Source organism: Anser cygnoides, unplaced genomic scaffold (assembly GCF_040182565.1).
Source record: "Anser cygnoides isolate HZ-2024a breed goose unplaced genomic scaffold, Taihu_goose_T2T_genome scaffold_42_1, whole genome shotgun sequence".
Taxonomy (NCBI): domain Eukaryota; kingdom Metazoa; phylum Chordata; class Aves; order Anseriformes; family Anatidae; genus Anser; species Anser cygnoides.
This window is the reverse complement of record NW_027103066.1, coordinates 1,071,289-1,099,275: the sequence shown is the minus strand read 5'-3', so window position 1 is coordinate 1,099,275 and position 27,987 is coordinate 1,071,289. Positions and strand designations below refer to the sequence as shown.

Sequence of the window (27,987 nt, the reverse complement as noted above, 5' to 3'; positions counted from 1 at the left end):
GAGTCAGCTTTCTGCGAGTCACTGCAGCAGTCCCGCAAACGAATCCAGGAGGTGAGGCTACCACGTGGTACAGATCTCTCTACCTTAATGTTTGCCTTACTATGTGGCATCTTCTTTAATTGTTCTCTCCAGCTGCTTCCCTCCACCTTTGCAGAGTTGATTGATCTGTGGGACAAAAGAAAAATACAGGAATACTACTAATAATAATATGGAAAGGACGAGCCTTGATGTTGAAGTTCAGTGAGCAATTCCTGGCTACATCTCTGTCCCTGATGATTTTTGAGCTGCTGATTTTGCTGAATGAAGGAGAATCTGTCCCTGCCTGAGACCAGTTCTGGTCTTTGAAACGTGTAATACCAGGCGGCCTGCACTCTGCGTGATGGGCAAAACCCTGCTCAACCACACGAAATACTTTCTGAAAACACGAGATTATTCTCAGGTTCTGCTCTCTCTCTAATCCCCTCTTTCCCTTCTCTGTGCTGCAGGCCGGATCGTGTTAAAAGGGGACAACATCACTCTTGTACAGAGCGTTTCTAAGTAGAATTTGCCATCCTTAGAACAAAGGTGGCTGCCGTGCTGCAGAGTGACTGAATGCCAGGGGAACGCGGCCCGCTGGTAGATAGGAAGTTATTTGTAACTGGGGTTGCATGCTGAGGTCAAAAGTCCTTCCTTTGTGGGAGCGAGTTTTTTGTAGCTTGAAACAATACGTGATGTATTTCACAAATAAACATTTTTCACATTAACTGCAATTGCAAACCACAAATCTGCTTGTTTTCAGTCTCTTCCTTCTGTGAATGGAGAAGGAGGAGAAATATAGAAGCGTGGGCTTTTCTTTTTGCTGTGGATCTGATAAGTTTCGATAACGATATGTGCTTTCTTGACCATTACATCTGCATTATGTGGCCAGGGTGGACTCGTCCAGGGCACGGAAGCCCCACAGAGTCCTTGAGCTAGCAGGGTGCTAAGGAGGGTGTTGGAGATTTTGCATACAATTGCAGCCCTTTGTTGCTGCAGTGACAGGTTTATCAAATAACATCTCCAGATCAGAGAGCGAGAGCGGGCAACTGGTTTGGATTAAATCTGTCACTTCTTGCTGCTTTGGACAGAGCCTGTAGATTAAACCCTTGTGCTGTTCAATAAGCTGGGGTATCAGATGTGTCGGCTGGGTTTTTATCGTTTGATTCATTTTTTTTATCCGTTTGGAGATCTGTCTGTTCTATTTAAGTTTCCCCAAGAGAGCTGAGTTGCTTGATGCATCGACCAAAGAGAAGTTCCCCAGCTGACTTGGGACAACCAGTCCCCTCGTTTTTCTGATCACAAAAAAAAAAAAAAAAAAAAATTGTATTCTTTCACATACTCTCTTTTCCCTGAGAGTAAATGTTGTAGCTTCAGCAGTACCCTTCCTCTGGAAATGATTCCCAGTGCCTGCTCAGACACTGGGGAGGAAAATGACAGAGAGAACAATGGAGGAGAGCCACCCGATATAAAGAAAGGAAAAAAGGGGTTATGGATGAAGGGAAAGCCACTACATAAAAATTGGTGCTATCTAAAAATTGGTTAAGGGTTTGGGAACTGCAGGTGCTGCCTTCACCTGCGTGTGTTGCAGTTGTGCCTGTTGTCACTGCGCAAAATGGAGAGAGCTTCTTTGTCGAATGCAGCATGTTAAAGCATGCGCCATTGCCTGGAAGAAAAGCACGGCCTTCCCTTGTGTGGGACTTCTTCCCCATTGATCTGTGGTTTACCTGAAGGTTTACCATAACCTGCATATGTTTCAAAAAAACACACCAACAAACAAACAAAAAACAAGACCAACATTAAAGAGTGGCAAGGCAGATGCTCATCTGGGGACTCTGACTCATCGGTGACATCACCAAGGAAAGCACTGTGAGCGCTTCGGGTCGGGGCTGCTGCGGCGAGCCTCGCAGCCGGGAGGGAGAGCGGGTACGGTTCGCCTCTGGCGGGTCTGTGTCAGCCCTCTGCCCTGGTGGCTTCGTTAGCAGTGAGAGTTTGACTGCTGTGTTCCCAGCTTTCGCTTCTGCACCGACCGTGTGGCAGAGCCTGCAAGCTGCTTCCTCAGCTGGAAGAGGAAGAGGAGTGACCTCAACTGTGCCGAGGTAAAGCAGAACTGTTGAAAAGATTTGTCAAAGATGCGGGTTGTACCAGCGCAGCCGCTGCAGCTGCAGCAGGTCCTGGAGCATTGGAGAAGATAGAGAGGGGTTTCTTTGTGAAAAGAATGCTGTAAAAGTGTTTTCATGCCAGAAATTAGGACAAGCGCCTCTGTTGTTTGGATATCCTCTATTGACCAGGCACACGGGCATTACAGCATACCTGGCACACTCTTTGTATTGTTTGTAAAAGAAAAAAAAAAAAGTGTTTTAGTCAGGGCAGGCCAAAAACCTGCCTTGGCACTTCCACATCGCAGCAGTGCTTGCAGACCGTGCATCCTGGATGCCAGGCCAGGATCTAAATCCGATGGTGCTGTTGGTAACGTGAAGTTCAGGAAGCACTTCTTGGTTTTTCTGCTCTTCCATGTGAATTTTTGCCCTGTGAAGGTGGTGTACTGAGCTCTTTTCTTACCAACAAATAGGTTTAAAAGCAGTTACAGCAAGGGTGAGCTGTGTTAGCAGGAGGCTGTTCTGTGCTTCGACCATGGGAAGATGAATGGTTTACCTATGCACCCTTAAATATAATTTGACACCTAGCACACAACACTTTCAGCCTGTGGGGTGCTTTAACAAGCAGGTAAATCAGCGGAGACTGTTTTGCAGCCAGGGTGATGCTGGGTGATTAAAAAGCAGGGTCAGAACAAGGAGTTTATGCTGTTCTTTCTTGCTTGTCATCCGACTGTCCGCTTACACTGTTCTAGAAAAAAAACAAAATGGGGTAAGCATCTTTAATATCTTTATTAGAAATGGAAGGCACAAAACAGGCCAGCAACAGAGACTGTCCAAGAGAAATACTTTGTGCTTTATAAACAAACAAGAAAGTACCTTTAGGTAGGTGTGATAATCCTTCTCTAATGCATTTTTTGGAGTGCAAAAATATTTTGTTCCCTTCTTGCTCTTCTCTCCAGGAGAAAGGCAGAATAGCCAACTGGAAAGTTAGACCAGGGAGGTCAGTTTGTTCCATACTGAGAAAGACAAGCCTGTAAAACAAACTAGACAGGTTTTCTTTGGACTATTTATCTTCCTTCGGCAAAGGCAAAATTTATGACACTTGTTGGCATGTATTTCCAGACCCCCAGCTACCATGACTGTAGTGCATCTGTAATTCTTTTGTACTAAAAGAGTTCAAAATCTCGTAACGCAAAAACTTTACTAGCACCCTGGAGAAAAAAGAAATCTAAAAATCTTGCCAAGTTCTATTACAGACCTGCTGAGTGCACCAGAGTTACTCATTTTTATTCAGGCTTTCAGGGGCTAGTTCAGTTGGTTTCTGTTCAGCACTTGGATTGCCATGTTAGCAGATGTCAGTTTAAAAAAAAAAAAAGCTTTTGAGATCTTTTTTAAAATGAGACTGCTTTTTATGGCATTTAGGGCTGTGAGGCATCCTTGGTTTTTGCTTTCTTCCCATCCCTTAGACCAGATCCATTCATATCCTGAACAGCGTTCTGGGTCCGTTCAGGAAAATGGAAGGCAACAAGCAAAGTGATGAGCTCCTTGGGCATTCAAAAGAGCTAAATCTGGAAAAGATTTCAAGTCAAACTTCCATGCTAAGGAGCACCAGTAATTTTTAGAAGTAGATGCAGAGGAATCTGCATGGCACTAAGTGTGTTTCTGAAGGTGCTAAAGGTCAGAAGTGACGATTCCTCTCAATACTAAAGAAGAGAAGGAAACCTTGCACTTAACTACTGTTTTTATTCCCTTTGTCAAGCAGTCAAAACCAATAACTGATATGAGAACCCACCTTTTCCTCTCTTTAGTTTAGATTTGGGAAAATTCCCTGCCAAAAAACTATTTCCTGGAAAATTCACTAGTGTTTGTGTGAGTAAAAGGTTCCAACCTTTTATTATTAATTTGTAAGAACTATTTCATCCGCTTTTGTCCAGAAGAGTCAGAAATAATTTGCACAGAAATGTGCAGCATTTTAATGAAAGGATTCAGAATCACTCTAATTTGAACTTTATCTGGTCTGGTTGCAGGTTTTATGACATCTAGTGTCTTAAAAAAAAATCAAAACATCTGACTTCACATCAGAAAAAAAAAACTGCTTGTGGCTAAATAAAATCTGTTGCAGCTCTGGTCATTGAAAAATCATTGGCTTTTAAATTGGACCTAAGTCATCTTTTCTAACCTTTCATGATCTTGCAGCAATGGATGATGATGGATATATGGATTAGGGAACAGCACGTGATGGCAAACCTGTGGTATTTGCTACAGCACAGAAAGAAAACAAATTGCTTCCAAAAAATCAAACTAATTCAAAATTCTTGGTACCATGCAGCCATGCCACTGGCAAAGTGAGCATTCCCCTGCCTCTCAAAGCTTGCTGTATCCTTGATCTGCTGTCTTCCTGCTGTTAATTGATTGCAACTCTACGTGTCTGATCAGGGCTACGAGTTGTTCTCGATATGGATATCATACAACATATACTGTGCACGCTTGTGTGTATAGATATGTTTATCCTGTACGCATGTACATATGTATGCATATTTGTGTGCTGGCCCCCAGATCACTCATGTTATAAAGCATTGGCCTCGAAGGCATACTCATCAAAATATTTTGTAGATCCTCCATTTTTTTCTAGTTCCCTCAAAATGAGAGAGTTTTTACGCGCTCTCTGCGTCAAAAAGGCAAAAATTCTGATTTCCACTGTCGCTCTCGCTAACTTTCTATCACTCGCTCCTCGTGTGTGTCTAAACACATATGTGTGTATGCGTATGCACATTTGTGTATTTCTATGCACTGGTGTGTTTTTTGCTGTACAGGTAATAAAGACGGGGAAAGGTTTTTGTGTTTTCTTAATAGGTGAAGAAATCTTGAAGACCAGAGATTGGAACATACTGAATTTTGAATTAAAAAAAAAAAAAAAGTTAAATTGTCCGGCTGTGGAAGATGGATCCTCATTTTTGCAGCCACTTTGAATCACGAGTTCATCTCTAAACGCACTGTTTTTTTTTGTTTTTGTTTTGTTTTTTTTTTTTTGTTTTGTTTTGTTTTTATTTTTTGAAGAGCTAACTAACCCTGGCTGTCTCCAGTCTGAGAGAGTATTCAAATGGACTTGCTTCCTCCATTAGTTATAAGCTGTTTAAAAGCACATCCTGTGTTTGAATTGTGGATGAGAGGTTCCCTTGGCAAAGTGAGGAGGCAAACTCTTCCTACCCCTTTATTATTAATTCACGGATTCAGTGTTGGTTCGGCCTACAGGAGAAGTTAACTGGAAGTCTTTGAAGATCGATAACTTTGCTGAGGTTGTCCAGGTAGGTGAACTCGAAGACCCACAGTGACTGGAACATGCTATTTAATGCGTCATACTGCGTTCTGTAGAAGTTACTCATAGCCATAGTTGATCATTGCCTTGCATGTATGATCAGGTGTTTTTTTAAGAAGTGACTCCATTTTCAGGCTTCCAGATGTGCTCCAAGTCATATTATTGAGGATGTGGAAGAGAACACTTGCTGACAAAGCTCCTGGCAGCTTTACAGAACTTTAATTTAATATTGTGTTAGTTCACGTAACAGCTGATTTCAAGGCATTGCTCTCCTCAAGAGACTAATTTGATGAACAGAAGAAAGCTGGAAAAATGCTTGTTACTCATTATTTTTCACTTGTTGGTACTTTCTTTAGGGTTACTTTTAAAAAGAAGATTTCACTGAAGACTTTCAGCCCAAGCAAGGGTGAAGACAGCTCTCTCCAAGAGCAGAGGAAGTCCCTGTGGAGAGAACCCGAGCTTGTTATCAGAGCTTGTTGGCATGTCTAAACAAGGAGACGATTGCTACTTCTATTTCTATTCTACCTGTACCTATTTTCTTTTATTAGATGCCGACAGTATTTTCTCAACAGATGCAGAATAACCGCTAAATAGACTGCTAAAACCTGCTGGAGCAGGGGGGTAATAAACAGGCTGTACTAGCCTCCTGAGAGCAGGCTTGATAATGATCTATCAGGTCTCTTGTGTCCTGGAGTCCTTCAGATAATGCTGTTCTAGCTGCCTGGGGCAGGAAGCAGTGGGGAAAGTTAAAGGTGCAGGAGAACGAAGTCTCCAAGAAGTAGTTCTAGATAGAGTTAACCTAGGCAATTTAAGATGTTGTTTTTCCCTCTGAATAATCCTAGTATAATCCTAGGTGTATTAGTTTAACCCACCCTAAACTGATGTCTGAGAGTGCCTGTCTTCTCAAACTGAATGATGACAAGGCTAAACGTGCATAGTGGTTACGGCTTCTGCAAACTTTGTGACTATGTCCGGAAATACTATACTTAAGTGATAAACTGACCTTTGGAATGATGTTTCAGCACTGTATTGTGACAGCCCTATCGCGGTCATGATCCGGAACTGTGCATCTCTTTGCAAACCTTAGGTGCATGTTATCACGAGCTTGTCTTCCTTTCTGTCTTCATAAAAAGCGCAGTGAGATTCCCTGCTACTGGGAGAACCAGCCAGTAGGCTGTCAGAAAGCCAACTGTGCTTTTCATCACACAAAGGGACGTTACATCGATGGAGTCTTCTTACCACCAAGCAAGAGTGAGTTTAGGTCCCTTTTCTTTAAGTATTGAGGAATTAATTTTGAATATTACTTAGTGGGTGCCAATACTGTAGGAGACATCAGGTAACCGTTCATTTGTGAGTGCAGGAAAAGGTCTGCAGTCCTAGGTGGTCAGCTAAACCAAGTGTCCTGCTGGTGTACTGCTGGTATTTGTTTTCTGCTTTCATGCTCAGCTTCTCTCTGCTTTGTGTGATATTTGCCTTGCAGTTTGCTTTCTGTTGTTTCATCTTCTGCTGGGTGGTAGGGAGATGTGTTGTTGTTTGAAGGGAAGTCATTGTTCACGGTGTAAACAGTGACGGGATGGGCAAAAGGAGATGCTGAATTAATTGTCTGTGCAGGTTATATCTGCCTTACCTACCATCTTCGTGCATTGTGGTCAAAGTTTTAAACTGCCATATTACTGATGATCCTCCTCTTCCTCTAGCTACACTGCCAAGTCTGCCTGAGTCCGCGGACGATGATTTGAAAGTGGCTCAGATGTCACTGCAGCAAAACAAACTTTCTGTCCGGTCCAATGCCTCTCCATAGCTAAGGGGGGTGATGAAAGTGGAAAACTCGGAAAATGTCCCAAGCCCTACACACCCTCCAGTTGTAATCAATGCTGCAGATGATGACGAAGATGATGATGGTGAGCATGTTTTGGTTCTTGGAAGGACTTTGTGCTGTAAATGAATGTATAAATCACAGATGACCTGAGGTCTGACTAGCGATAGGGCAGGCAGTCTGGTCAGGTCGCTGGTGGCTTCGTCTGGCGGTCAGTGGACAGAACCTGAAATGTTGGAGGAAAGCTTAGAACCACTCTTGGCTTTAGCTGGTCTGTTGTGTAAAGCTCTATGTGAAACTAGGAAGGAAATTCCTTTTTCTTCTGTCTGAAGAGTAATATGTTGTGTAGTAGTTAAAGCTGCAGAGAGAATCTAGAGTCCAAGATGTTTTGTCCTAGGGTAGTCTACTTACGAGTTCATCAGGTCAGTGTAGCTGTATTAAAAAAAAAAAAAGAAAAAAAAAAAAGCTTTTTTATAGGAACCATGGACTGGAGTGTCATTGCATGAGCTACATAATCACGAACAATCTGGTCTATGCATAACTGAATAGATTTTTCCCCTTCAGACCAGCTTTCTGAGGAAGGAGAAGAAACTAAAACTCCCGTCCAGCAACCAGCTGAGGAAGGCCAAAATGGATTACGGATGATTTCCACTCGGAAAGCCAGTGCTACTACTGCTAAACAAGGTATTCCGGCACCTGTAGTAGGATAAATCGGAAGGAGAACTTGACAATTAACTCGAAAGCAATGTGGCGTAAAAACACAACAGAATGTAGGGGTGCTGAATGGACTCGGTTATTTCCATGATCTCATTTCTACCTAATACCATCATGTGCCCATTGGGTCAGAAAGGTGAACTCCTTTTCTTTCCTTTTGGAGAACAAAACAGGGCCACAGCATGGAGTTTAAATGGCTGCACGTGCAGCCTGGCAACCACTGTTGAAAGCCATATCTAACGATAGAGGGATCTAATATCGTGTAAATGGATTAAAATTAAAACTACAATTTTTACCCTGAAGGGTGAAAGGAGGGGCAAAATGCCATTGATTCTATGGTTCTTTCACTTGTGAGGAGTGTTGACGGGGTTTATTCTAAATACTTCTGAAAGTTCCTGAGCACTAAGAAGCCTGAGGATCTGTGGTCCTCAGTGAGCGCCTCTAAGCCTTAGTCTCATTAACTGTTTTCTGTTTTCAGAGGACGGTCTGAATTTTGGAATAAAAACACTTGAAGAAATCAAATCGCAGAAAATGAAGGAAAAAACTAAGAGACATGGTGGTGAGTTAATATTCCCTGCTTTCTTACCCTGTTCACCTTCATCCTGTTTGATGTTCTTTTTTTAAAAAAAAAAAAATTCTCCCAGTAATACCGGGTAGCTGGCTATGCTTTGGTGAATACAACTATTTGCCAAAGAAGTGAAATTTTATTGGCTTCAGAATGGCAGGTGATGGTGGCTGGGAGCTGCTTGAGGGAGAGACCTCCATTTTTAGCTGGGGGCATCGAGCAACCTGATTCTCAGCCGGCTGGTATTCTAGATGGGAATTCCAAGGGCAACCAGAGGCAAATTAGTCACCTCTCTTATTTACATGCTCTGGTCACTGTATGTTTGACAGTAATGAATAATTAAAGTTCTTTGTTCTTTGCGATAGTTTGTTATGTTTGGTAAACTTCCTTATGTTTTGCTTGCTCTGAACAGAAGGTCCTTCAAGATCTTCTCTTCCTCCCGTCGATTCTGATTTTTCCTGCTCCGGAAAAGGAAAATGTCCGGACAGTGGTGAGAACTGTGACACTGTCTACAGAGGAAGGTAATAATTAATGCTTTTGTTTTGATTTCATTACTCCTAAACTGGAAGGTTAAGCAAGAATGAAGACAATTCACCCCTGTTAGCCTGCTGGTGCTGCCTTCTTCTGTTCAAAACATGCTTTTATGCTGAAAGTCCCTGGTTGTACTGGAAAGCTTTGGTGCTCAGGTTAAGTGCAGTAGCAGGAGAAAGAGAAAAATGTGTCAGTATGCAAATAGGGGGATAACTGAAAAACAGGAGCTCTGGGGCTCCCGGGGGCCCGCCGGGGGTTGCCGCGGTGGATGCTCCGGGGCGCCCGGGGGCCCGCTGGTGGTCGCCGGGGTGGGTCGGCCTAGGCGCCCGGGGGCCCGCCGGGGGTTGCCGCGGTGGATGCTCCGGGGCGCCCGGGGGCCCGCTGGGGGTTGCCAGGGTGGGTGAAAATATAATGTGTGAAAAATAATGAGTAACAAGCATTTTTCCAGCTTTCTTCTGTTCATCAAATTAGTCTCTTGAGGAGAGCAATGCCTTGAAATCAGCTGTTACGTGAACTAACACAATATTAAATTAAAGTTCTGTAAAGCTGCCAGGAGCTTTGTCAGCAAGTGTTCTCTTCCACATCCTCAATAATATGACTTGGAGCACATCTGGAAGCCTGAAAATGGAGTCACTTCTTAAAAAAACACCTGATCATACATGCAAGGCAATGATCAACTATGGCTATGAGTAACTTCTACAGAACGCAGTATGACGCATTAAATAGCATGTTCCAGTCACTGTGGGTCTTCGAGTTCACCTACCTGGACAACCTCAGCAAAGTTATCGATCTTCAAAGACTTCCAGTTAACTTCTCCTGTAGGCCGAACCAACACTGAATCCGTGAATTAATAATAAAGGGGTAGGAAGAGTTTGCCTCCTCACTTTGCCAAGGGAACCTCTCATCCACAATTCAAACACAGGATGTGCTTTTAAACAGCTTATAACTAATGGAGGAAGCAAGTCCATTTGAATACTCTCTCAGACTGGAGACAGCCAGGGTTAGTTAGCTCTTCAAAAAATAAAAACAAAACAAAACAAAAAAAAAAAACAAAACAAAAACAAAAAAAAACAGTGCGTTTAGAGATGAACTCGTGATTCAAAGTGGCTGCAAAAATGAGGATCCATCTTCCACAGCCGGACAATTTAACTTTTTTTTTTTTTTTAATTCAAAATTCAGTATGTTCCAATCTCTGGTCTTCAAGATTTCTTCACCTATTAAGAAAACACAAAAACCTTTCCCCGTCTTTATTACCTGTACAGCAAAAAACACACCAGTGCATAGAAATACACAAATGTGCATACGCATACACACATATGTGTTTAGACACACACGAGGAGCGAGTGATAGAAAGTTAGCGAGAGCGACAGTGGAAATCAGAATTTTTGCCTTTTTGACGCAGAGAGCGCGTAAAAACTCTCTCATTTTGAGGGAACTAGAAAAAAATGGAGGATCTACAAAATATTTTGATGAGTATGCCTTCGAGGCCAATGCTTTATAACATGAGTGATCTGGGGGCCAGCACACAAATATGCATACATATGTACATGCGTACAGGATAAACATATCTATACACACAAGCGTGCACAGTATATGTTGTATGATATCCATATCGAGAACAACTCGTAGCCCTGATCAGACACGTAGAGTTGCAATCAATTAACAGCAGGAAGACAGCAGATCAAGGATACAGCAAGCTTTGAGAGGCAGGGGAATGCTCACTTTGCCAGTGGCATGGCTGCATGGTACCAAGAATTTTGAATTAGTTTGATTTTTTGGAAGCAATTTGTTTTCTTTCTGTGCTGTAGCAAATACCACAGGTTTGCCATCACGTGCTGTTCCCTAATCCATATATCCATCATCATCCATTGCTGCAAGATCATGAAAGGTTAGAAAAGATGACTTAGGTCCAATTTAAAAGCCAATGATTTTTCAATGACCAGAGCTGCAACAGATTTTATTTAGCCACAAGCAGTTTTTTTTTTCTGATGTGAAGTCAGATGTTTTGATTTTTTTTTAAGACACTAGATGTCATAAAACCTGCAACCAGACCAGATAAAGTTCAAATTAGAGTGATTCTGAATCCTTTCATTAAAATGCTGCACATTTCTGTGCAAATTATTTCTGACTCTTCTGGACAAAAGCGGATGAAATAGTTCTTACAAATTAATAATAAAAGGTTGGAACCTTTTACTCACACAAACACTAGTGAATTTTCCAGGAAATAGTTTTTTGGCAGGGAATTTTCCCAAATCTAAACTAAAGAGAGGAAAAGGTGGGTTCTCATATCAGTTATTGGTTTTGACTGCTTGACAAAGGGAATAAAAACAGTAGTTAAGTGCAAGGTTTCCTTCTCTTCTTTAGTATTGAGAGGAATCGTCACTTCTGACCTTTAGCACCTTCAGAAACACACTTAGTGCCATGCAGATTCCTCTGCATCTACTTCTAAAAATTACTGGTGCTCCTTAGCATGGAAGTTTGACTTGAAATCTTTTCCAGATTTAGCTCTTTTGAATGCCCAAGGAGCTCATCACTTTGCTTGTTGCCTTCCATTTTCCTGAACGGACCCAGAACGCTGTTCAGGATATGAATGGATCTGGTCTAAGGGATGGGAAGAAAGCAAAAACCAAGGATGCCTCACAGCCCTAAATGCCATAAAAAGCAGTCTCATTTTAAAAAAGATCTCAAAAGCTTTTTTTTTTTTAAACTGACATCTGCTAACATGGCAATCCAAGTGCTGAACAGAAACCAACTGAACTAGCCCCTGAAAGCCTGAATAAAAATGAGTAACTCTGGTGCACTCAGCAGGTCTGTAATAGAACTTGGCAAGATTTTTAGATTTCTTTTTTCTCCAGGGTGCTAGTAAAGTTTTTGCGTTACGAGATTTTGAACTCTTTTTGTACAAAAGAATTACAGATGCACTACAGTCATGGTAGCTGGGGGTCTGGAAATACATGCCAACAAGTGTCATAAATTTTGCCTTTGCCGAAGGAAGATAAATAGTCCAAAGAAAACCTGTCTAGTTTGTTTTACAGGCTTGTCTTTCTCAGTATGGAACAAACTGACCTCCCTGGTCTAACTTTCCAGTTGGCTATTCTGCCTTTCTCCTGGAGAGAAGAGCAAGAAGGGAACAAAATATTTTTGCACTCCAAAAAATGCATTAGAGAAGGATTATCACACCTACCTAAGGGTACTTTCTTGTTTGTTTATAAAGCACAAAGTATTTCTCTTGGACAGTCTCTGTTGCTGGCCTGTTTTGTGCCTTCCATTTATAATAAAGATATTAAAGATGCTTACCCCATTTTGTTTTTTTTCTAGAACAGTGTAAGCGGACAGTCGGATGACAAACAAGAAAGAACAGCATAAACTCCTTGTTCTGACCCTGCTTTTTAATCACCCAGCATCACCCCGGCTGCAAAACAGTCTCCGCTGATTTACCTGCTTGTTAAAGCACCCCACAGGCTGAAAGTGTTGTGTGCTAGGTGTCAAATTATATTTAACGGTGCATAGGTAAACCATTCATCTTCCCATGGTAGAAGCACAGAACAGCCTCCTGCTAACACAGCTCATCCTTGCTGTAACTGCTTTTAAACCTATTTGTTGGTAAGAAAAGAGCTCAGTACACCAACTTCACAGGGCAAAAATTCACATGGAAGAGCAGAAAAACCAAGAAGTGCTTCCTGAACTTCATGTTACCAACAGCACCACCGGATTTAGATCCTGGCCTGGCATCCATTTACAGTTAATGTGAAAAATGGTTATTTGTGAAATACATCACGTATTGTTTCAAGCTACAAAAAACTCGCTCCCACAAAGGAAGGACTTTTGACCTCAGCATGCAACCCCAGTTACAAATAACTTCCTATCTACCAGCGGGCCGCGTTCCCCTGGCACTCAGTCACTCTGCAGCACGGCAGCCACCTTTGTTCTAAGGATGGCAAATTCTACTTAGAAACGCTCTGTACAAGAGTGATGTTGTCCCCTTTTAACACGATCTGGCCTGCAGCACAGAGAAGGGAAAGAGGGGATTAGAGAGAGCCCAGAACCTGAGAATACAGCAGGTACAGCTGCTCCTTGCTGGCCCAAGCAACTCTATTTGAAGACGTGCCACTTCAGGGACCTGGATTATGACAATCTCAAGATCAAATCAATCTGTTCCTGAACGCGCAGATTGTCCTGGTGTTTCTGTAGCTGTCAAAGAACAATCCTGAACTGAGGCACTCATCTGATCAGACAGTGCTTCAGCACAGATTTGTCTTCAGCTTGACACATCGATATGAAGAGGAAGCAATTCTTCAAAGCAACCTCTCAAGCAGGTATTACATGTTTCAAAGACCAGAACTGGTCTCAGGCAGGGACAGATTCTCCTTCATTCAGCAAAATCAGCAGCTCAAAAATCATCAGGGACAGAGATGTAGCCAGGAATTGCTCACTGAACTTCAACATCAAGGCTCATCACATGGTTGGTACCTCTCAGTGCTGCTACCTAGAAGGCTCACCCGGGCAGGTTTCATACCGCATGTCACTCGGGTTGCACAGACACACGACACACCCAGCTGTTTCCTTGATTTTGTCTTGGAGTGAATCTCCTCTGCGTCGTCCAGCACCAAATTCATGTACTCGTCAAAGCCCTAGAAATCAGCAACAGTGGCAATTAGTTCAGCAACAACACAAACCATCGTCAGCTTTGCTGACCCAGGCTGGACAATGAAGACTAATTGTTAGAGAAGCACGATTTCTTTTTTCCCTTGGGCTAGTTTTTCTTGACAAGAAAAAATAGGATTGTGAATGAGGGAAAACAAACTAACGAGGTAACAGGGGGTCGTGCTGACACTCATGATGATGCAGCCTTCTATCCGCATGTTCACTTGCTCGTAAAGCCACACCTGGATCCTCGACCTCTGCAGAACGAAGGAGGAGAGTAATCGGGAACACAAATGTGATAAATTAGCGGCTGTTTGTTCATTGTCTTTAAAAGGAATTCAGAGAATCTGCTGAGAAGATAAGGTTTTGCAATTTATGACCTTGTTAAGGGGGAAGACTAAGCAAGTAGATAGTGGGGAGGGGGTGTTGGATAAACGTCCTTGGTAAAACAAAGACTCTGTGAAATACTGTTTGCTGCTTTACTACCCTTGAACACGAGCACAAGGCATGATCATTGAAAGAAACAGAACGAACTGCACAGCTTCAGAAGATTCAACAAGTCCTGACAAGCCAAACTTGGATGCTGACAAGCCGAACTTGGATGCTATAAAATGGCGACACTGAAAAGGGAAAGTTGCGTGCTGTGATGGAGCGGAGACTCCCCAGCCGCCCAGCGCTGTTTTGCTTGTACCTGCTTACTTAATTAATAAATTATCTTCGATAGACCAGAAAATTGCGTGGTCTCGCTTATAACAAATTTGGTGCCGTGACTCGGATGAAGGCAAATTGACTGAGGACCCTTTCGGGGGAGGCACCCCGCCGATTTCGGCGGCCCCTGGAACGGAAAGCCTCACTCGAGCCCTTCACCGACGAACCCTAAAATTAGGCACAAGCAAATAAAACCGGTAACCCCAAGCAATCTTTGTGCACGAAGACCGAACGAAGACCCACGGGGTGGGTAAGTATAGGCCGGTGATCCGTTCGGTTGGGGTTGGTGATCCCGGAGTGCGTCTGTGTGAGACGTCCAATTGCGGACGAAGTGAGTGCGGACCCCTCAGTAGTGCGGTTCCCACATCCCACGAGGGACTGGGCCACGACAAGGGGGAAGCGGCTGTGTGTGTGTGAAGGCACTCCGGAAGATGGGACAGAAGAAGAGTAAGCCTTCTGGTCCCATGGGTGGGGTAATGCCTAGTGCTAGGTTGCCCCCTATTCCCCCAGATAGTCCACTGGGGTTAATGATTAAGAATTGGAGTGATTCCCCTTTTAGGCGGGGAAAGGATAAAGTAAAAATGATTCATTATTGTGTTGAAGTTTGGGAAGGTAGGCAAATTATTGGCCCATATCTAGGTCGTTTGAAGACTGGGTTTGTCAAGCCTTAAATGTTTATGTAAATGCAAAGGAACCTTTTTGTTTAGAGGAGAGCGAATACGTGAGCCTTTGGATTGGCTCAGAGAATCGAGTTAATCTGTACCCTCTGTACCCTTTAAAAGAAAAAGGAGGGGCAAAATTACCAATTGTGGAGCAAGAGATAAAGTACCTGGGTCACCAGTTAAGTAAGGGGACTAAGAAGTCAGACCCGGGCAGAATCAGTGGAATATTGGTTTTAGCGTCCCCGCGAACTAAAAGGCAGGTACGGCAACTGTTAGGATTGACCGGATACTGTAGACAATGGATAGAAGATTACAGTGGAAAGGTTAAATTTTTATATAACAAGCTGAATAAGGATGGATTACTCAAATGGACAAAAGAAGATGAGGAACGACTGAACAAGTTAAAGGAGGAACTAGTACGCCCCCCAGTGTTAAGCTTACCAGATTTAAGGAGGCCGTTTTGTTTTTTTTGTGAACAGCGCAGAAGGCACGGCATACGGAGTGCTGGCCCAAGAATGGGCAGGGAGTAAAAAACCTGTGGCCTATTTGTCTAAATTATTGGATCCGGTTAGCCGGGGTTGGCCAAACTGTTTGCAGGTAGTGGTAGCTGCTGCCTTGTTAGTGGAAGAAGCACAGAAGATCACTTTTGGGGGGGAAATCAAAGTAATATCTCCACACAATATATGCGGGGTACTGCAACAGAAGGCAGAGAAATGGATCACTGACGCCAGATTATTAAAATATGAAGGAATTTTGATTTCCTCTCCAAAATTAACATTAGAAACAACCTCCCTACAGAACCCTGCTCAATTTCTTTATGGGGAACCAAATGAGTCCTTAGGACATGATTGCCTCCAAAATATAGAAGAGCAAACGAAATTGAGACCTGATCTAGAGGAAGTGGAATTACCCATCGGTGAACAGATATATGTGGATGGTTCCTCGAGAGTAGTCGAGGGAAAGCAAAAATCAGGATACGCGTTAGTAAACGGGAAAACATTTGAGATAGTGGAATCTGGACCTTTGAGCCCTAGCTGGTCCGCCCAAGCTTGCGAGCTATATGCCATATTGCAGGCCCTAAAATTGTTGAAAAATAAAAGCGGTACAATATATACAGATTCAAAATATGCTTATGGGGTAGTACATACATTTGGTAAAATATGGGAAGAAAGGGGGCTCATCAATTCACAAGGAAAGGGTTTAATACATCAGGAATTGATTACCCAGATTTTACAAGCTATCAGAGAGCCCAAAGAAATTGCCGTAGTACATATAAAAGGGCATCAAAAAGGCCTCACCCCTCAGGTTAGGGGTAATAATCTAGCAGATCAGGAGGCAAAAAGGGCAGCATTAATGAGTATAAGAATTATAAGAACGAAGGAAGATTGCCCAGACTGTGGGAAATACTTAATACGTATACTTAATAGTTAATATATAATAATTAATATAATAATTAATAATATAATATATAAATAATATATAATAATACTTAATATAATACTTAATACTGTGGGAAAGACTTAAAGGAATTTCCATGTTATGATTGCTGGAGTGAATGGGGAGTTGATGGGATTGAATGCAATTGTTCTGAGGAAGAAAGCCCGCCTTATAAAAACTGCTACAAGTGCGGGCCGGCTAACTCCCTGTGGTCGAATGGACCCATTCCCCTCCCCTTACTCTGTTTCACTATTACAGAAGAAGACAAGATGACACAAATGGGGGTTCAAAAAAAAAAACGATAAAGGGAAATGGGTACTGCCTGATGGACGGGAAGTGTTACCAAAATCAGTAGCTATGAGGGTGCTACGGAGATTTCATGAACAGATGCACTGGGGTACTCAGGCGTTGGTGGATCAATTTGCCACATATTATATGTGTATAGGGATTTATAATATAGCAAAGAGGATCGTAAATGATTGCATAACTTGTCGGAGGGTAAATGCTCAACACATGAGAAAAAGGGTCCCGGGAGGAGGGCGAGAATTGGCACATTGACCTTTTGCAAAGATTCAATTAGATTTTACTGAACTTCCAAAAACGGGGTGATATAGATACTTATTAGTTATTGTAGACCACCTCACAAACTTTGTTGAAGCATTGCCTACGGCAAGGGCCACAGCTCAAACTGTGGTAAAGATATTATTAGAAAGCATCATACCCAGATATGGGGTAATAGAAGCAATTGACTCTGATCGAGGCCCACACTTTGTGTCAAAGGTATCCCGAGACACGATGAAGACTCTGGGAATTAAATGGGAATATCACACTCCCTGGCATCCTCAGAGTTCGGGAAAGGTAGAACGAATGAATGGTGAAATTAAAAAGCAACTAACAAAGCTTATGATAGAGACAAAAACCTCCTGGGTGAAATGTTCACCGCTTGCAATATTGAATATCCAGACATAGCCCCGAGCCGATGTCGGAATCTCACCTTTTGAAACGCTGTATGGTATGCCTTATGATTTAGAGATGCCATCTGATCACCCCCAGGTACAGGATATCCAATTAAAACCTTATTTAATACAGCTTATGAACCGACGGAGGGAGTTGCAAGCGAAAGGCTTGGTGGCTAGATATAGCAATCCATAGGATACAACCTGGAGATAGGGTTCTAATTAAGACATGAAAGGAAACATCTTTAACACCGCGGTGGGAAGGCCCCTATGTTGTTTTACTTATCACAGAGACGGCTATCCGGACGGCTGAGAAGGGGTGAACGCATGCCAGTCGCGTGAAAGGACCGATCCAGAAAAGCGAATGGGAAGCGGTCGCAGGCCCTGATGACTTAAAGCTCACGTTGAAACGAACTCGATAAGTATGGTCTAACTGTCTATGTATCGTAAAAAAAAGGGGGAGAGGGGACCCTGTTTGATCAGAAAAAGGTCGGGGTTACCTGAGAAACTCCCCTGAAGAACACTGCTGCTGCTGAGAAGAACCTGCACCTTGTAGTTCGCTGCAACCGAACTGACGAGCGAGGCAGAGAGTGAAACGGTGGGGAATTACGTGGCCAGGTAAAGAACTCTGGAAAATGGGCCCTAGCCTTTTTTTTTTTTTGCGATACATAGTAATGGGTACGATTGTTTACACTGTTCCTGGGTCTGCGCACCCTCACAAACCTTTTAAATGGAGCCTGATTAGATGGGAAGATCACCATGTTGTTCAGCAGATAACTACTGCTGGGGGACTGATAGGGGAGGCATCATCTATATAAAGAAGGAAGACACTAAGAGTCCCCAACGGGTGGGACCAAATCAGAAACTGTCGGGGAGTGTTTTGAGGATTCAGCCTACACAAGCTTTTAGAATGCTAACTCCTTGTTGTGGTTTAACCCGGCTGGCAGCTAAACACCACACAGCCGTTCGCTCACCCTCCCCCCTCCCTCTCTGGGATGGGAGAGAGGAACGGGAAAGTGAAGCCGGTGAGTTGAGATAAAGACAGTTTATTAAGACAGGAAAATAATAATAACAATAATAATAATAGTGATAATGATAATAGTATTAATAATAATAATGTGTAAGAAAACAAGTGATGCACAATGCAATTGCTCACCACCCGCTGACCGATGCCCAGCCTATCCCCGAGCAGCCGGCCCCCCACCCCGGCCAGCCACCCCTATATATTGTTTAGCATGACGTCAGATGGTATGGAATACCCCTTTGGCCAGTTTGGGTCAGCTGTCCTGGGTCTGTCCCCTCCCAGCTCCTGCTGCACCCCTAGCCTGCTCGCTGGCAGGACAGAGCGAGAAGCCGAAAAGTCCTTGGCCTGGTGTAAACACTGCTCTGCAACAATTAAAACATCAGCATGTTATCAGCGCTCTTCTCATCCTAATCCAAAACATAGCACCCTACCAGCTACTATGAGGAAAAATTAACTCTGTCCTAACTGGAACCAGGACACTCCTAATAGCCCTAAACCACTGGAGGTTGCTAATAAATCAGTAAACCCGGAGTACAGGATTAGAAATGAAGGAGTGACTGGGAATAACATATGGAGAATCATGAATGCTAGTTGTTGAATCAAACAAATCCAGATGTGCCTAGACCTTGCTGGTTATGTCTTGATATAAGGCCCCCATATTACGACGCCACTGGGGATCTGGGAGAGACCACCCGTTCAAACGAAACCGATCCCCCACAATGCAATTGGGGAAGGGATGTAGGAATAACATTAACGGAAGTAACTGGGAATGGCAGATGCGTAGGCACGGTCCCTGGTGAGAAGTTCCATCTATGCAATATTACAGAAAATGTTACACAATTAGACAAAGAAAAATGGTTAATAGCAGCAGATAACACCAGATGGGTATGTTCGTCTCTGGGGGTAACTCCATGCTTATCTTTGAAATTGTTCAACTCGTCTCATGATTTCTGTGTACAGGTAGTAATTATCCCAAGGATTCTTTACCATTCTGAGGAGTATATGTACATCCAACATGCTATGGCAAAAAACCACTTAAGGAAGAGAGAGCCTATTAAGGCTGTTACTTTAGCCACTCTGATGATTCTGGGGGCTGCAGGAGCCGGAACTGGAATTACCTCTCTGGTAAAACAAAGCCAAGAATTTACCTCTCTACGCATTGCTGTAGATGAGGATTTGGCCCATATCGAGCAATCTATATCAGCTTTAGAGAAATCTGTGCGATCCTTATCTGAAGTAGTACTACAAAATCGTAGGGGATTAGATCTGATTTTTCTACAACAAGGAGGACTGTGTGCAGCCCTAAGAGAGGAGTGTTGTGTATATGCTGATCATACTGGAGTAGTAAGGGACACAATGACTAAATTGAGAGAAGGGCTAGAAAAACGAAAAAGGGAAAATGAAGCCCACCACAACTGGTACGAATCCTGGTTTAATTACTCACCTTGGCTCACTACACTGCTATCAGCTATAGCAGGACCTTTGTTGCTGCTCATATTTACACTAACTTTTGGACCATGTATATTCAATCAAATAATCACGATTGTAAAAAACCGATTAGAGGCAGCTCACCTTATGCTTGTGCATGCGAAATATGAATCTCTTGAACAGGAGGAGGATGACGCAGAAACTTTAATATTGAGCAAACAAGTGCTTCAAAAATTCATCAATGAACAAAATATGTTAGAAAAAGAAAAAGGAGGGATTGTGATAAATTAGCGGCTGTTTGTTCATTGTCTTTAAAAGGAATTCAGAGAATCTGCTGAGAAGATAAGGTTTTGCAATTTACGACCTTGTTAAGGGGGAAGACTAAGCAAGTAGATAGTGGGGAGGGGGTGTTGGATAAACGTCCTTGGTAAAACAAAGACTCTGTGAAATACTGTTTGCTGCTTTACTACCCTTGAACACGAGCACAAGGCATGATCATTGAAAGAAACAGAACGAACTGCACAGCTTCAGAAGATTCAACAAGTCCTGACAAGCCAAACTTGGATGCTGACAAGCCGAACTTGGATGCTATAAAATGGCGACACTGAAAAGGGAAAGTTGCGTGCTGTGATGGAGCGGAGACTCCCCAGCCGCCCAGCGCTGTTTTGCTTGTACCTGCTTACTTAATTAATAAATTATCTTCGATAGACCAGAAAATTGCGTGGTCTTGCTTATAACAACAAACACCGCGAGCAGTTTTGTTCTCTCTCGTGTGTTCAGAAATACCCGCTAACCATAGCCGCTAGAGCTCCCAAACACTCCAAGGAGCAACTCTCAGGGGCAGTTTCAATTAACAGTCTGACATTTTAGAGTGTTATATGACTGGGTGAATACTACACGTTTGCTGAAGAACACGTTTCCAGTCACGAGGGAACACTCCTGCACGCCCGGCTGCACGATCCCACTCCCGTTAACACGAGGGGGAAATGCCGGGCTGCGCAGCAGCCCCTTGTACCCACCAGCACGCTGCACAGCTCTCCATTCCCCACAAACCTGCCCCGAGCAACGGGTGGGAGCCGAAAACTCAGTGAGGGGGATCCCCGGACCCTCCCCGCTCCCCCCCCCCCCCCCCAAAATACCCATCCCCATCCCCATCCCCTCCCTGTCCTCTCCCCGCGCTACTCACGCTCTGCAGGTAGCGGAAGATGAGGTTCTGGGGCGCTGCGTGAAGGGCTCAGCATGGGGACAAGAGCGCCAGGCCCAGGACAAGGCCTCAGGACAAGGCCTCAAACACTGCAACGAGGCCCCAGGGCCCCGGGACAAGGCCTCAAGGCCCGGGCCGAGTCCCCTGAGGCCCGGGCTGCCCCCCACCCACTCCCCCATCGCCCCCCGGCCGCAGGAAGGCTACGATGGGCTGCACCATCACCTTCTGCACCTTCTGGCCCTGCCCGCAGTAAGCCATGGCTGCCGCCACCTCGCTACTCCCGCCGCCCCTGCTCTGCCGCCGCCAGAAGCCGCTGAGGCCGGGCGGGAGCGCGCAAGGGACGCTGGGATGCTGGAGGACTGCGGGGGGCCGCTCTAGCAGGCCGGGAGGACCGCATCTCTATGGTCGCAGGCAGGGGTCCCTTCAACAGCTTTATTGGCAAGCAGCAAGGCTGGGGGGGGGAGGGGGGCAAGACAGCCTTAAATAAAATACAAATATAAAAAGTATTATAAATGGCTGAGCCCCAAATAGGATTACAATCAAAGTTTATAATTTATTAAACGAATAGAGGCAAGCAAGCAGCGCTGGGTGCGCCGGGAGTCTCTGCTCCCCCAGGACGCACACCTGTTACGTAAGGCGGCTGGTTTTGATGCTCCCAGGCTAATACATATTCATTACTACTTCTAGAAGAGGCAGGGTTATTAGAATTGGTTTCCGGAATCCGAAACCCTCCCAGGGGCGCCTGCGTATCAGTCTCTGGTGGTCTCTCGGGGGTTGCTCGGGCTGAAGGCTGGTTGTCTTCCTCCCAGGCTTTTGTCCTTCAATTGTCCTTCAGCTCCCCCTTCCTCCTTCTTTGGTAGCCTCTGGGCCGGATTTCAGAAACTCTAGCAACATCCCGTGCAGTAGTCAGCACTTTTCCCTAAAAACCCCTTTGTTCTCTTATCACCTAGACCCGGGCCTCAATGTTAACCCTTCAAATCCCTTAGTGACACGAATTGCTGGACCATTCCTTACAAAAGGAAGGATAAAATATGTACAGGAGCAATGGCACACGCGAAAGCCCAGCGCCGCGGGCAGAGGCAGCGAAGGTTGACGGCAGAACAGTGCTCGGTTTGAACACGGAGAGGGAAAGCGAGGGGAAGGTGGCCGAAGCCGGCCGCAGTCTCTGAGCTCTCCTCCTCCTGAATTGTTTTCTATCAAAGCCATTTCTGTCTGCGTGCGGGCACCCGGAGCCGGCAGAAGTCCCCGTGAACTCCTTCGGCAGGACGGAGGGCTGCGTGGGCTCCAGTGAGAGAGGGAGTTAGGAGAATCTTATCAAGTAGAGAGAGCGCTGACGGCATTAAACTAGGATGCTACTTAGTATCTTTGCTAACTATGGCGCATTGTGCCAATTAACTAAAGCAAGAAGCCTTGGGCCTCTTACCAAGGTCAGTCTCCTAATAAGAGTGAGCCTATCTTAAGAAACTGGTAGAAACTGGTCCTGCAGATGGACAATTCCAAGGAGCAACTGAGTCTGTGCAAAGACAAGAGGTCAACTAGCGGTGACGAGGAAGAGTCATCAATCTTCATGCCCACGACCCCCGACGACCACCACCAGAATACACTGCGCAAGCACAGATGGGAGGAGTTTATGGAAATGAGTCCTTGGAACTAAGTTTAATAAGAAGCGGGGACAGGTTATGAATATGTATAGGCGGATTGTGAAACTTCATGCATATGTAACACTTTACTGCATATAACCAAGGCAAGTTGCCGCGTCAGGCGCGCACGACTTTGGCAGGACTACCTCCCGTGCTGCCCAGCGCTGAATAAACATACCTACTTTACAATCTCACTGATTGTGGAGTCCGTTTTCCGCAAGTCACCAGCAGCAGTTTCTTCCGCAGAGGTTTTCCCAGAGCCGCTTCAAAGCTTCCCTCGCAGAGCTGGGGCGTCGCAGGGGGTCGTCAAAGCACACACACACACACACACACACACACACAGGCGTTGTTGTCCAAACAGAAAGTATTTACAACAAATTCGACAAGCGGTTTTCCTCTGCCAGCAGCAAATGCCTGAGGGCCCCTACAGCTTCACAAATCATAGCACAAAGAGCCTAAAGTTCCTCTAGAATTTAAGAAAATAATTCAAAATAGATCTGCTAGGGGAAAACGATCGCTGGTGGCAGGGTACACAATACACCCGAGTCTCAGCTCTCCTCCGCAGGGTCAGTGCCCACGCCCAAGTGCGACGCTGATGGCACCCGAACATTTGCTGTAGCAGGCAGCAGAGCCAACAGCTCAGGGGAGCAATTTTAAAAACCAAGAGGCACTTAAACCAACCCTTAATTGACCCAGTTACTGCAGGAGAGTCCCGACTACTCACCCTGGAGTCCTACTGTCACCAGCAAAAAGCACCAACCAAAGCTTGGGGGAACTTTGGTACAGCACAAGAGAAGGGAGTGGGGGTAGCGTAGCCGTATCGCAGAGCTGCTGCTTTTCACACCATTTTATCATCCCTGATAATTGAAAGTAAGGCCGGGTGGGCTGACCCCACCACCACCACTCCTGGCAGCATGTTTGGTCCACAACGCTAGAATAATTATTCTGCTCCCTCCCGCCCCTACAGCTTCATCATCTGAAAAGATTACAGTCAAAACAATGGCATACACAAATAAAAGTCAAGAGTTGACATAGTAACTCCGGGATTTGGGTATCAACTGTCCGAGAAATCAGAACACTGAAGCTTCACAATGTGCCCAACATCGAGTTGTGCCAAGGGGGGAGGAAGGAAGAAGCTTTACGTTTAAGCCTTCAGAGCATCGCTCCATCAGTACGTCAATTCACAGCCACCACAGAGTGCCGATGGACATCTTTCTGTGCCAAAAGAAACAAGTGCTTTGTCCTCTTGATATCAAAGGTAGCCACCTATAGTTACGGAACCATGCACAAGACCTTAACTCTGACCAGCAGGGAAACTTAGGACAACTGAGTGCAGATCCTGCCAATTTCTACCAGTTCAAACTGTGCTTTAAGTCTCATTGCAAAGCCTCAGTTAGTGTTGTGGTTTAACCCGGCTGGCAGCTAAACACCACACAGCCGTTCGCTCACCCTCCCCCCTCCCTCTCTGGGATGGGGGAAGAGAAACGGGAAAGTGAAGCCCGTGAGTTGAGATAAAGACAGTTTATTAAGACAGGAATATAATAATAACAATAATAATAATAGTGATAATGATAATAGTATTAATAATAATAATGTGTAAGAAACAAGTGATGCACAATGCAATTGCTCACCACCCGCTGACCGATGCCCAGCCTATCCCCGAGCAGCCGGCCCCCCACCCCGGCCAGCCACCCCTATATATTGTTTAGCATGACGTCAGATGGTATGGAATACCCCTTTGGACAGTTTGGGTCAGCTGTCCTGGGTCTGTCCCCTCCCAGCTCCTGCTGCACCCCTAGCCTGCTCGCTGGCAGGACAGAGCGAGAAGCCGAAAAGTCCTTGGCCTGGTGTAAACACTGCTCTGCAACAATTAAAACATCAGCATGTTATCAGCGCTCTTCTCATCCTAATCCAAAACATAGCACCCTACCAGCTACTATGAGGAAAAATTAACTCTGTCCTAACTGGAACCAGGACAGTTAGAAAAAGGATCACCTCGGGGTATCCAACAAGAAGAAGAGTTTTAATTTATTTATTTTTTTTTAAATATACCATAGGACTATGCAGTTCAATCATCAATCATCTTGGAAAGTTCAAGGAGGAGGTCATCCTCATCCTTCCCTGGGTCCAAGTCGAGTTCGGCTTCCAGTATGCCGTCTGAGAGTTCCCAAAGTAGCATCTCAAAATCCTCGTCTACAGATAAGGGCGCGTTGCCTGTGGAACTCAGCCGGCGTGTCCTTGCTTCTTCTAGCTGGGCAGAAGCTGAAGTCAAGCTTGAGAACGCCATCGGCTCCACAGATTCTGCCTGGCTTCCAAGATGTGCTTCAGGTCTTGGCAGAGCAAGGAAGAGAACAATCAGTATATGCCATTTCTTAACGGGAAATCCCTTTTCTGCAAACCAGCTCTTAAAACCGTAGCCAACCCCTCCTGCACTTCAATCTTACACAGGGATTGTTATTCAATTAACCCAGGGCTACATTTAGAGCCCAATATATTAGCAGGTACATTTTTCAGCTTGGGGGTTTCTCTGTGAAGCCAGAGCTCCTGGAGTCTAGCAAAGATGGTTCAGTTTTTGTAGCAAGAGGCACTTTGCCACCTTTATTAATTTTCCTGTAAAAATGTTAAGAAGTCTCCATCTGCAAATATCTGTTTACTAAGTTAGTCATTTTTCCCATGCCACACTCAGCAGAGTTTGCTCCCCAGTACAGGAAGCTGATCTGCATCCATCGCTTCCCTCTGCTCTCCCTGCAGTCCTGTCACCTTGTATGTTTGTTCGGGTGGCATTCTTGAGGACCAAAAGGCAGAGGACACTACTCATCATTTATCACCTCACAAGGAAGTAGAAGAACTTCACCTCGTCCTCATTTAGGTATTCAGACAGACCAAGAAGTCACTGGAAAGCTGTACCGACTTGCAGCGTTTAAAGAAAGAAAGTCTAATTAAGCATTCCTGCTAGCTGCTAGAAAGTGATTTCACGTGACTTATTCCTCTGATGGATTTGGGCTTTAATTATCTCAGAACCCTCCTTTTTTCCCCACATGTGACAGAACTTATGTTTCACTGGGGATGTACACTGATTAAGAAAAAGAACAAGTTGTGGTCATCACCTGTTTTGGGGATTTTCTTCAAGTCTAGTGGCTGGGACGTGCTCCAGCATGGCTGGAACAGCCTAGAAAGCAGCAAAACAGTATTTATGACCCATGGGTAAAAGGTTCCTTACTAGCTTTTTCCTCCATGCTGCTTCTCCTCTGGCATTGCGGAGCCTTAGCCAAAATACAAAACCAAGGTGCTCCTGAAGAAAGTTAATATTCACTTGGCGGTTACTAATGATCTTGTGTCTTTTAAGAACACAGCATTAATGGACAAAATCCTCCACACCAGAGAAATCACAGAATCACAGAGTACTAAGTAAATAGTGCCATTAATCTAATAAATATGGAAGGGTACTACAAGAATTCTGTAGGCAGCTACTGGATTTAAAAGGAAACAGAAGGCCTGTAGAACATTTGAGCTTTCCATCTTTTCTCCTAGAGGAGGGTACAAATTTTACAAGGGATCCATTTCTGCATTAGCCCCTGTCCTTACCACAGCTGCTTTTTTGGCTGGAGGTCCCATTGTGTCAGCATCAGAGGCAGTCCGTGGTTTCACAGCTGCTACAGCAGAGGGAAAACTCCCAGGTGCCTTACGTTTCAGTGCCTTCTTCTTGGGGGAAGCAACTTTCCCATCCCAAGGCTTCGCAAACATGTTAAAGTTGGCTAGAGTAAAAGGAAGAGAGAACTGATACAGTCTTGCTCTGCCTCATGAAAAATCCACGTTCTCTTACTCATTTCCACGGCCCCTCTACATAGTTAACTGTATTTGGCCAGCAGAATTACACTGCCATTGCCTGGATTCTCAGCAATATCTTCCACATAGTAAACTCTGTCTACCAACAATCCCTACAAAGGAACAAAGAAACTGAATAGCTACAGTAAATCATAATCCAGGACGAGGGAAACTCAGACACAGAGCGATCCCAAGTGCAAGCAATACTCTAAGACATTGTATGAAGTCTAGTAAGATTCACAAATGCTGACAGCTTTTGTATTTAAAGTCTTGCTCCCTCTAGGAAAGGAAAAGCAGCAAGTATAGTAAGACAAGAGAGTGTATGCAACTGTTGTACCAGCTTCCTCTCCCCTGCAGTGATGTCCCACAAAATTTATTAAGTTGTTCTACAAAGTCCAAATTTGTAGAATCATATTCTAGTCTCCCATTCCTGACCTAACATCTGGCTGGCAGGAGAAGAAATGAAAGAAAGCTGGGTACTTGTTTTCTTTGTGTGTTTATTTCCTCGTGTCCCATGAGACAGAGAGAAAAAGGCTACAATGTGCAATCCATGCAGCCTTTAAGCCCTCCTTATCTCCCTCACACAAGCTCATTTTACAAAGGTGATATAATCTTAACAACGAGGCCTTTGATCCTCTGTCATTTTTGACAGAAACTGGCCCCCCACATTAAGACGCTGATGCATGCTTTAAAAACACATACACGTGTCAAGTTAAGCAACACATGCCAAAGACGAAGGTGAACTTGAACTCAACACAGGGAGGACTCCATACCATAAACAGATGGCAGAAAAAAACAGAATACCAAAATTAGACTAAAAAGCCCCTCAATGTGTTAATTTTCTAGTGGGAAATACAGAATACCATCACGTAATTAATGAAAACAGACATGGTTGCATATTCTGGCCCTTCCTTGCCTTTGAACTTTGTAGCCTTAAACTCTTTTATCCTCTGCATTGAAGGAAAAAGCAAAGCAGATCCTGAGCAAATGGAACTTGCTCAATATGGGAAGCACCTCACCGGGGCAGGTATTAAAGCATCTTATTACCTGATAGCTTTGTGTTCCATAACGATTTCTGCCCTGCTGGGGCAGGTCCAGATTGTGCTGGGGGAGCTGGCACATTTCCTCCACTCTGCTGCATCCGCAGAGCTTTCTCGCGCTTTATTTCTTCCAAGGTTTTAACACGCACTTCTCCTTCTGGCTTGACTTTACCTGCCGGCTCCTTCGACTGCACTTTGCTGGGCCCGGAAAGAGTGAGCACACTCTGCTTCTTGGGCTCACCCTGAATTTTTGCCCCTGCGCTGGGATCTTTGGTTTTACCATGGCATTCATGCCCATCTCCATGGGGCACCCAGGATCATCTGAGGAACACCCAAGCACCTCCACACAGCAGCCATGCACCT

The 27,987-nt window shown here is 44.5% G+C and overlaps 1 protein-coding gene and 1 long non-coding RNA gene across 2 annotated transcripts; one reads left to right on the top strand and one right to left on the bottom strand.

Annotated features, from left to right (window-relative positions):
• Positions 1-33: 33 nt before the first annotated feature.
• Positions 34-27,928, bottom strand: LOC136789182 (uncharacterized). The gene is made up of 7 exons (XM_066989151.1): positions 27,797-27,928; positions 26,646-26,697; positions 26,345-26,514; positions 21,324-21,518; positions 21,102-21,128; positions 13,556-13,687; positions 34-165 (listed from the first exon to the last, which is right to left on the bottom strand). Exons 1-7 carry the CDS (start codon positions 27,926-27,928, stop codon positions 100-102), a joined length of 774 nt encoding a protein of 257 aa, XP_066845252.1. The 3' UTR covers positions 34-99.
• LOC136789192 (uncharacterized) lies at positions 18,101-20,632 on the top strand. Its single transcript, XR_010828049.1, has 2 exons — positions 18,101-18,488; positions 20,234-20,632. It is a non-coding gene; the product is annotated as an uncharacterized lncRNA (long non-coding RNA).
• Positions 27,929-27,987: the final 59 nt, after the last annotated feature.

Coding starts and splice junctions, on each gene's coding strand:
- LOC136789182 (XM_066989151.1), bottom strand. CDS start 27,928: ATGGAGATGGGCATGAATGCCATGGTAAAACCAAAGATCCCAGCGCAG. Junction 26,698..27,796: donor GCAGTCGAAGGAGCCGGCAG/GTAAAGTCAAGC, acceptor GTTCCTTTGTAG/GGATTGTTGGTAGACAGAGT. Junction 26,515..26,645: donor AGATATTGCTGAGAATCCAG/GCAATGGCAGTG, acceptor CTTTTACTCTAG/CCAACTTTAACATGTTTGCG.